General features: G+C 52.4%; 1 protein-coding gene across 1 annotated transcript; it reads right to left on the bottom strand.

Moving 5' to 3' along the window:
* Positions 1-5,707: 5,707 nt before the first annotated feature.
* FZD8 (frizzled class receptor 8) lies at positions 5,708-8,520 on the bottom strand. The gene has a single exon (XM_054435247.1). The coding sequence runs from the start codon at positions 8,518-8,520 to the stop codon at positions 6,451-6,453; it is 2,070 nt and encodes a 689-aa protein (XP_054291222.1). The 3' UTR covers positions 5,708-6,450.
* Positions 8,521-9,418: the final 898 nt, after the last annotated feature.

Consider the following 9,418-nt stretch of genomic DNA (forward strand, 5'->3'; position numbering starts at 1 on the left):
CCCAGGGCAATGCTTCCTTTCCACCCTTCTCTGGCTACTGGCTGACCTTTTCGACTGCCACCCATGCTCTTGGCCCCCTCCCGGGCGCAGCCTGTGGCGTGAGGCCAGCCAAGCTCTTCCTTAGGTTGCTTTGTCATTGCAGAGATTTCTAGGACATTCTCTTGGGTTCCCTAAGCCCTTCTCTCTCCCTGATCCCTGCACTGGCCTTCACTGCAAAGTGGTTCTGCTGTTTCTCCTTCTGCCTGGCCAAGGCCAGGCTGTCCCTGAAGGGCTCTCAGGCCTCTGCCAGCCAGGGCCAACACGTTCCACATCTGACCCCTCTCCCCATGTGAAGTCGATCAGTAACAGAAGCCCTTCCTCCCTCCCTCCCTCTATTAGTCTGCTCTCACACTGCTATAAAAATACTCCCTGAGACTGGGTCATTGATAAAGAAAAGAGGTGTAATTGACTCACAGCTCCGCATGGCTGGGGAAGCCTCAGGAAACTTAAAATCATGGTATGGGTGGAAGGTGAAGGGGAAGCAGACACATCTTACACGGTTGCAGGAGAACGAGAGAGAGAGAAAGGGGGAAGTGCCAGACACTTATCAAACAACAAGACCACTTGAAAACTCACTATCGAAACATCAAGGAGGGGAATCCATCCCCATGATCCAGTCACCCCCCACTAGGTTCCTCCCTTGACATGTGGGGATTACAATTCAAAACGAGATTAGGGTGGGGACACAGAACCAAACCATATCACTCCCAGTCACTGTGCCTTCTCACTAAGCCAGAACACAGACTCTTAAATATGGAATCTATTGGAACATTGTGGCTGTAGAAGGCAAAAGGCAGGTGAGCTGGCCTAAGTTGGCCAGGGTCCCTAGAGGCAAGCCTTTCCACAGTGCTCCTCTTGCCTCTGAAGGGTGGGCGTTCACATTTCCTGTGTAGGCCACCACCAAACCGTGGGAAAACTCTGCTATGATTCTGTAACCAGGTAAACACAGCCCTGGTAAGTTGCTGTATCAGCTATGAATGCATTTTTTTTTTGAGATAGACTCTTTATTGCTCACGCTGGAGTGCAGTAGCACGTTCATAGCTTACTGCAGGCTTGAACTCTTGGACTCAAGCGATTCTCCTGTCTCAGCCTCCCAAGGGACTACAGGCATACATTACCACACCCGGCTTTTTATTTTTTATAAAGATGGAGTCTCATTATATTACCCAAGCTGGTCTTGAACTCCGGGCCTCTAATGATCCTCCTATCTTGGCCTTCCAAAGTGTTGGGATTACAGGTGTGAGCCACCACACCCAGCCTGAATGCACCTTGTGGTGGCCTCAGAGGTTTACACGAAGAGTGGGACAGCTGGAAAAGATCTACAGAGACAGGAGTGACAAGTAGGCTTGGTGGCTTCTAGGCCCAGCTGTGCTCCTGACTGTGTGATGTTCAGCAAGTACAGTTGTTTTGGGCTTGTTTTCTAACCAGTGAAATGTGGGACGGTGTGCTAGACCTTCCTACCCTTCAGTATGCCTGTGAAGCTTGGGGATCTTGTTAAAATGCAGTTTCTGATTCAGTAAGAGAGATCTGAGATTCCACATTTCCCTAATGCTGCAGGTTTTGCCCCGGGGCCTCTGAACTCTACAAGTCCTCGAAGATCGTATGTGGTCCTTGGTCACAGTCTTCTCCTTCCCTCCCATCCCCACTAGACATTCTAGTCCTCAGAAACCTCATTTCTCTGCTCATCTGGTTTTTTGTTTTTTTTTTTTTTTTTGGCAAATTCTTGCTCTGTCATCCAGGCTGGAGTGCACTGGTGTGATCTCGGCTCACTGCAGCCTCTGCCTCCTGGGTTCAAGCGATTCTCCTGCCTCAGTCTCCCGAGTAGCTGGGATTACAGGTGCCAGCCACCACGTCCAGCTAATTTTTGTATTTTTAGTAGAGACAGGGTTTCACCATGTTGGCCAGGCTGGTCTCAAACTCCTGACCTCAGGTGATCCGCCTGCCTCAGCCTCCCAAAGTGCTGGGATTACAGGCGTGAGCCACCTCTCCTGGCCCTGCTCATCCTTCTTTAAGATCCTGCTCTTCCTACATCTCAGTGCTGTGTCGTCTTCCTTCCCGAAGGCTCCAGCATTCCAATGCAGATGCTCACCAACCTTGTTTTGCAGATGCTTACCAACCTTGTTTTCCAATGAAGTTTCTACTCCTTGGTGTGTTTCCATGAACACCCGGCTAGGTAAAATGAGATGGCCTGCATCTTGCTCACCCTAACAGCACTCACGTGCAGCACTGACAGGCGTTCCCTGGACTCAGAGGTTGACCTCTACATGAGAAATTGTAAAGCGGCACATTTAATTAAGCAAGCCAACCACATCCCACCTCAAAATACTGTTTATTATTCATTCTTTCTTCCATGAAAGCTTTGATATGGTGGATCTTTGGTAAGCATCCCATTCTTTAAATAAAAGTAACTCAGAAGCTAATTTAAAAAAGATATACTCTTGGAATTTAATGCAGCTTAATTACATTTTTAGCATAATGGTTATATGGGGGACTTAATGCAATTAAAGTTAATAAAAGTATTATCACTGTGTGGCGGGAATGTCTTGTGGGTCCTTAAACTTCAGTGTGCACTGATGCAATTTTGGAGCGCTTCAGAGAAAGGATTCAGAATTATGAATACAAAATGTTTGCAGGTCCTCTGGGCGGAGGCTGTGCCTGTGCCTGGGCTAGCTCTCTGTGTGCTATTTTTGAATGAATGAATTGAATGAAGGAATCTCCCTAACTTCCTGGTTCTGGGACCCTGTACTACCATGAGATGGCAGTATAGTATCAAATGTGGAAAGCGGATAGACACTTGCACTGATTCGCTTTTTATGTCTCAACAGAACGTTTGCACCTACACTTTAAATTGCATCCTGTGCTCTGCAACTGCTCCTGGTTTTCTTTTGGCAAGACAATCTCACTCTCTTTGCCCAAACTCTGAAGTATTACAGGCACCTGCAATTAAGAAACTGTAATGTGCCATGGTTTACTCCTTAAACTTTCTTATAAACTTTTTTCCCTTCTGTTTCATGGTACTTTCAAATTGCATTTATTATAAAGCAAAAAGAAAGTGTTTCAGATAACTTCTCCCACAAGCAATTTTAATGAGCTTTGGCTTTAGTAATGGTTTTAATCATGTTAGACTTGATCTTCTAGCCACACAGCATCCACATCAACCCCTCTCCCAATATGACAAGATTTTGAAAAACTAACACTCGTTTTACGTAATTAAAGACACACCTGTGTAGCACACAGGGTTGTTCATTTGTCTAATGCAATTGGCCAGATAGAGACTCTTGTTTCTTTCTTCCACCCTAAAATCAATTTTGGGGTTTTGTTCCCTTAGTAGATACCATCGGAGTATTGGCAAATATGCAACTCAAGTTTTAGCTTTAAAGGCAAAGAACCAGCACTTATGTCTTAATACCATCTCTAAAATCAGTCTCTAATGATTACAGATGCAGGTCTTTTTATTGAGAACTGTCCTCAGAATTTAAATTGGGTTTTTTGTCTGTCAAATAAGCTCGCTTAGATTGAACACACATAGATCTTGAGTTATCAAATATAGCATTTTATAATGATATATTGAAGAATAAGGTAAAAAGCTTCAAAGCTGGACATTTTCCCACTGTGTTATATAGTTGAAAATGTGTCAATAATGACAATACTGCTACATGAGAAAGCCAACATGCTAACTTGTGTCTTGTACTTTCTCCCCATCCTTCATATGTGGTAAAGACTTTGGGATCTGCTCTCAAAATTCTACTTTATAACTGAATATATAAAGTTTATGGCTGGCATATGTACACTATAGTACATGAGTCAACACGTGGGTTAGATGTAGGCCACTGATAGGTACCTAAGTTACAAAATAATAATTCTTTAATGAGTAAAACTACTGGAGAGGTGAACACTTTTACAGTGTCTCTGGCTTTAAAAAATAAGATTGGCATGATAGCTAAAGGAGGGGTTCTAATTGCATATCTAACTTAATTAACACCGAGACTTACTCTGAAAAGGATCTGCAAAATGTTACTACCATGGAGATCCTATGCGAAGCCTCTTACATGAGAAAGATCGGCCAAGTAAGTAGTGTCCACTCTATTAAATTTTTAACTACTAAAGATTCCTATTAGGTAAAGTAAGGAGAACAAACATTTTAGCAGGATGTGCAGAACAAAGCCCCTCCCATCCCACAATGATTGATGCCCCATCATTAGCAGGGTAGCTGCCCATTTCTTATCTTGATTGACAGGTTAATAAGGGACCTGGGGCTATCTTTTCAGTACTAACACACAATCTTACCAATTACTTTTAAATTATTGCTAATCTGTCAGAAAATAACAAGCATAAAGAATAAAAATATCCGCAAAACAGAAACGTCTGCTTAAGCAGCTTTTACTTCCGGTGCCTTAAAAGGTTCAGTTGGAAAACTTGCTAGAATTTAGTCAATAGAATTTAGGCACTGGCGATTTTTTTTAAGAAAAACTTGTAGTTTATAATAGTTCATTGGTTCAATTAGGAGCGAAAAAGAAGGGAGTTTTGTAATGCAATTGTCCAGCAAAGGAAAACGCTTTAAATTGGGGGATTATGTGCGCAGACCACCTGTGGGGCATTCAGAGCCCTTTTCTATAAAGCTTCAACCCATGCCTAGCTGCCTGCAGGCTGGCTAACAATGCCGGGAAAAGCTGTTTAAAAGGCTGAGCACTTGTGCCTCCGGTCTTCACTAACTGTTACAAGTCTTCCTCTCTCGCGCTCTCTCTCCTTTTTAAAGTAAAAGTCCCACATCCCTTTAATGGAAGAACTTTAAGGCTCCGCGGTGGCCAATTGGTCTGCACTAAGAGGAGATAGGCAGCAGGGAAAGAAACTTCAGACTATACAGCACATTTGCAGAGGAGAAAAGATCAAAGTTTTTCAAACTCAAAAGACCAAGTTCCCTACAGATTAACCCTATTCATTTAGCTCCTCTTAAAGGAATGATGTGCTGAGCCACTGGGCAGACAGGTAAAAAGTTCAACAATTGCCGAAGCATTCTTCTGCTAATTCAACAGCCTTCTGCTCAAATAAATTAGCTTAGTCTTGACAGAGGAACAATAGCTTTTTCTCTAGGAAAAGCAGCACATTTGGTATACACAAGCACTGAAGGTTATTAAGATGTTAACCCGTTAATCCATTGAAGAGCGCCTGCTCCCCTACCAGATTGTCAAGTGACTTCTACTGTGAAGGGTGAGCTATAGTTTAAAACATTAACTTCTACACCTCAGCAATGCGTTCCCTCCCTGGAACACCAGGTGCTTTCAAAATCACGGACTCCAGAAATGAATGCAGGGTTTTGAAACCTTTAGTGATACCATGCAGGATAAATAACAAGGCCTAAGGGGAATTACTGCCTTGCAGAAGTTCCATTTACATCCACTAAGGTGAGAGTTGTTATCCATGGATCAGAAAAAAGCTCCCATGAAAACACCGTCTTTGGGGAAGGTGCAAAAACTCAATTTTGATTTCAGTTCAACAATGATATTTACTTGGCTAACAACTTAAGAACTAGAGTTTAACAAAAGTAATTATCTCCATGCCTAAGGTCAGTGTACAGAATGACAAGCCAGAAAATGTCCATTTTCCCCATGCATCCTTAGCAAGCACTTTAAAGGTGACAGCTCAGAAGAGGCGGGGGAGAGGGCAATGGTTAAATCATTTATCAAAAGTCATTTTATTGACAAAATAGAATACTTATATCTGTTCTTACAGGGGTAAGCCTCTAAACTTTTTACAAAAAAATGTACACACTATATCTTTGGATATATACATATTTTACACATTTTTTTTTTTTTTTTACAATTTAACAAATAATTATATAAATACATCCTCTAATGTAAGAAACCCGTATTTACTTGGGGTGTACAATTAAGACATTTCTTGTTTGTTTACTTAAGGCATTTGCCTGGTCATTAAGAATACCCAAACCGTGCAATCCCATCAGGTCGCAGTCACCCCTCCTCCAGGGTAAGTCAGGGGTGGGAGTTTACTTAGGAAGAGTCGAGGGAGAAAAAGAGGTTCTCCCAGGTGAAATCTGTGTATCTGACTGCAAACCCAGCCAAGTGCAGCCAGGGAGGGCTCCAAACCTCGGGTTCTGGAAACGCCGCAGAGTCCACCCTCCTCAGCCAACAGAAATTAACGCGTGGCGGGAGGAGCTCCCCGCACATCAATGGAGGAAAAGGGGCTGGGTCTGGGAGGCTTCAATGCCAGGTACTTTGTTCTAAGTGAGTCATTTAAGTCCCAGCTAATGGATACCATTAAGAGTTCATTATCATGCTAATAGCAATCAACACTGTGAAGGGGTGGGAACCTCAGCCCATCAAGTGTCCCTTCGCTGCACTTGGGTCTCCTCGCCCCCCTCCCCACCCCTCCTGGGCGCCCCCTCCCCTCCGCTCAGACCTGGGACAATGGCATCTGCTTTGGATAAGACACGGAGCTGGCCGTGCCCGACCGCCACGTCAGGCCGGTGCTGACGTCGCTGTAGAGGGAGCCCCCGCCGCCGCCGGGTCCCCCGCCGCCGACGCCCCCCGGCCCGCCGCCACCCCCCGCGGCCGTGGCGCCCGCGCCCCCGCCCCCCGCGGCTCCCTTGCTGGCCCAGCAGCAGCGGGTGCACAGGGAGCGCCAGGACTCCAGCGTCTTGCCGGACCAGACCCACACGCCCGAAGTGATGCCCACCACTAGGCACATGAAGTACTTGAGCATGAAGACGGCGTAGTCGGGCCTGCGTGCCTGGTCGGGCTGCAGGTCCCGCAGGCACGGGCAGTTGTGCGTGGCCTCCCAGCGCGGGCGGTTGTGCTGCTCGTAGAAGAGGCAGGCGACCACCACCGCGGCAGGCACGGTGTAGAGCACGGTGAACAGGCCCAGGCGGATCATCAGCTTCTCCAGCTTGTGCGTCTTGGTGGGGCCGTCCTGTTGCTTGATGACCGAGCGGATGCGGAAGAGGGACACGAAGCCGGCCAGCAGGAACATGGTGCCGATGAAGAGGTAGATGACCAGCGGCGCCAGCACGAAGCCGCGCAGGTTGTCCAGGCTCTGGTTGCCTACGTAGCAGATGCCCGCCACCGGGTCGCCGTCCACCGAGCTGAGCGCCAGCACCGCGATGGACTTGACGCTGGGCACAAGCCACGCGGCCAGGTGGAAGTACTGCGAGTAGCCGGCGATGGCTTCGTTGCCCCACTTCATACCAGCCGCCAGGAACCACGTGAGCGACAAGATCACCCACCAGATGGAGCTGGCCATGCCGAAGAAGTAGACCAGCAAGAAGACCACGGTGCACAGCGCGGGGCCGGTGGTCTCGTAGCGCACGTGCTGCTCCACCGCGCCCAGCTCCTCGTACTCGCCGCGCCCGCCCGGGCCGCCCGCGCCCGCGCCCGCCGCGCCCGCGCCAGCCGCCGCGCTGCCCGCGCCCCCAGCGCCCCCCGCGCCCGGCGCGCCACCGCTGCATGCCACCTTCTCGTGGCCCGCCACCAGGCGCACTAGGTAGCCCACCGACACGAAGAGGTAGCAGGCCGAGAGGAAGATGATGGGCCGCTCCGGGTACTTGAAGCGCTCCATGTCGATGAGGAAAGTGGAGACGGTGGCGAAGGTGGACACGAAGCAGAGCACCGACCACAGGCCGATCCAGAAGACGGTGAAGGCGCGCTCGTCCTGGCTGAAAAAGGGGTTGTGGCAGGGCAGCGCGCAGTTAGCGATCTGGCCTGTCTTGACGCGGTTGTAGAGCGGGTGGCGCTCGCTGGACACGCTCACCATGGGCGCGCGGCACTGGCACCCGGGCTCGCAGGGAGCCGCGCCGCCGCCAGGGGGCCGCGCCTTCCCGCCACCGCCGCCGCCGCGAGCTGGGGGCGCCGCCGCGTCCCCGCCGCCACCGCCCCTGCCGCCGCCGCGGTGCGGGGGCCTGGCTCCCGGCGGGCGGCCGTGGCCGCTGCCCGAAGGCGGCTGCTCGCCGGGCGGCGGCGGCGGCGGCAGGCGGCGCGGCGGGCTGGGCGCGGCTGTGGTGAGGTCGGTGCGGTTGTAGTCCATGCACAGCGTATCAGGGTTGCCCTGCTCGGGCAGCCGGTCGCAGCGCATGCGGTCGGGCCAGGCGAAGCCGTACTGGCGCATGAGCGGCGCGCAGCCGGCCTTGGCGCGCTCGCACACCGAGCGGCAGGGCGGCAGCGGCTTCTTGTAGTCCTCCAAGCAGATGGGCGTGTACATGCTGCACAGGAAGAACTTGAGATCGGGCGAGCACTGGATCTCCACCAGTGGCCAGAACTGGTGCACCTCCAGGCCCGCCTCGTCCTGCGTGTCGTGGTTGAACTGGTTGGGCATGTAGGTGTAGTTGTAGCCGATGCCCTTACACAGCGGCACGGTGATCTCTTGGCATGCCAGCTCCTTGGCCGAGGCGGCCGCCGCGCCGCTAGAGCGCTGCAGCAGCGCCAAGGCGGCCAGCAGCGAGGTCACTTCCAACAGGTAACCCCACTCCATGCTGTGCGCCTCGGCCCGGTGCCCTCGCCCTCCAGGCGGCGCGCAGAGGGGTGCCGGGGGCGGGCCCACGAGAGAGCCGCAGACGGGGACAGTGGGTGATCTGGGGTCTCCCTTATGCTTCGCCCGGGAAGGGGGGTCTGCCGATATCTAACCCCTTCTACGGGCGCGTCCGCAGCGGCGCGGCCCGCAGCCTGGGCAGGGCCCTTCCGCACTCCTTGCCGCCGCTCCGGGGGTTTGAAGGCGGCTGCAGGCGCGCGCCACAGTCCGAAGGTTCGCTCTGCTCGCCCCGGGTCGCGCTCAGCCCTCCCGGCGCAGAGCAGCCGGGCCTCGGCTCATCGTCCCGCGCTCGCTCGCCTCCTCTCCGCGCGCCCGACCACTTCTCCCCGCCGCCGGGCGGCGGTGACTCCGCCGGGCAGAGAGGGCGGAGGCGCCGCAAGTTTCCTCTCGGGCCGCGGTGCGCAGTCAAGATGGCTGGGCCGGGCCGCTCGCCGCGCCGGGTCAGCCCTGGCGGCCACCACTCGGCCCCCGGGGGCTCATGCCCGCCCCCAAGGCCGCGCCGCCGCAGCCACCGGAGTTGGGGACCCGCCTCGGCCCAGGCCGCCGCCCTCTTTCTCCGGCGTCCGTCCTTCGTCCGTCCGCCGCCGGGACAGACGGACCCCCGCCGCCGGGAAAAGTCAGCGCCGCGCTCCGGCCGCAGTCGGGCGAGGTGCACACAGTCTCCTTCCTGCTGGACACCCAGGAGCAAATCCAAACCGGAAGGCGGAGAGGACACCTGAGTGGCGCGGCCCGCGCCCAGCCGCCGCCTCCTTCTCGGCGGGAGCAGCGCCCTTCGCCCAACTTCCCGGCTCCAGCCCCACTCGCGCCGCGCGGCCGGCTCATGAATATTTATACAGCGCGG

This window comes from Pongo pygmaeus, chromosome 8 (assembly GCF_028885625.2).
Source record: "Pongo pygmaeus isolate AG05252 chromosome 8, NHGRI_mPonPyg2-v2.0_pri, whole genome shotgun sequence".
Lineage (NCBI taxonomy): Eukaryota > Metazoa > Chordata > Mammalia > Primates > Hominidae > Pongo > Pongo pygmaeus.

Coding starts and splice junctions, on each gene's coding strand:
- FZD8 (XM_054435247.1), bottom strand. CDS start 8,520: ATGGAGTGGGGTTACCTGTTGGAAGTGACCTCGCTGCTGGCCGCCTTG.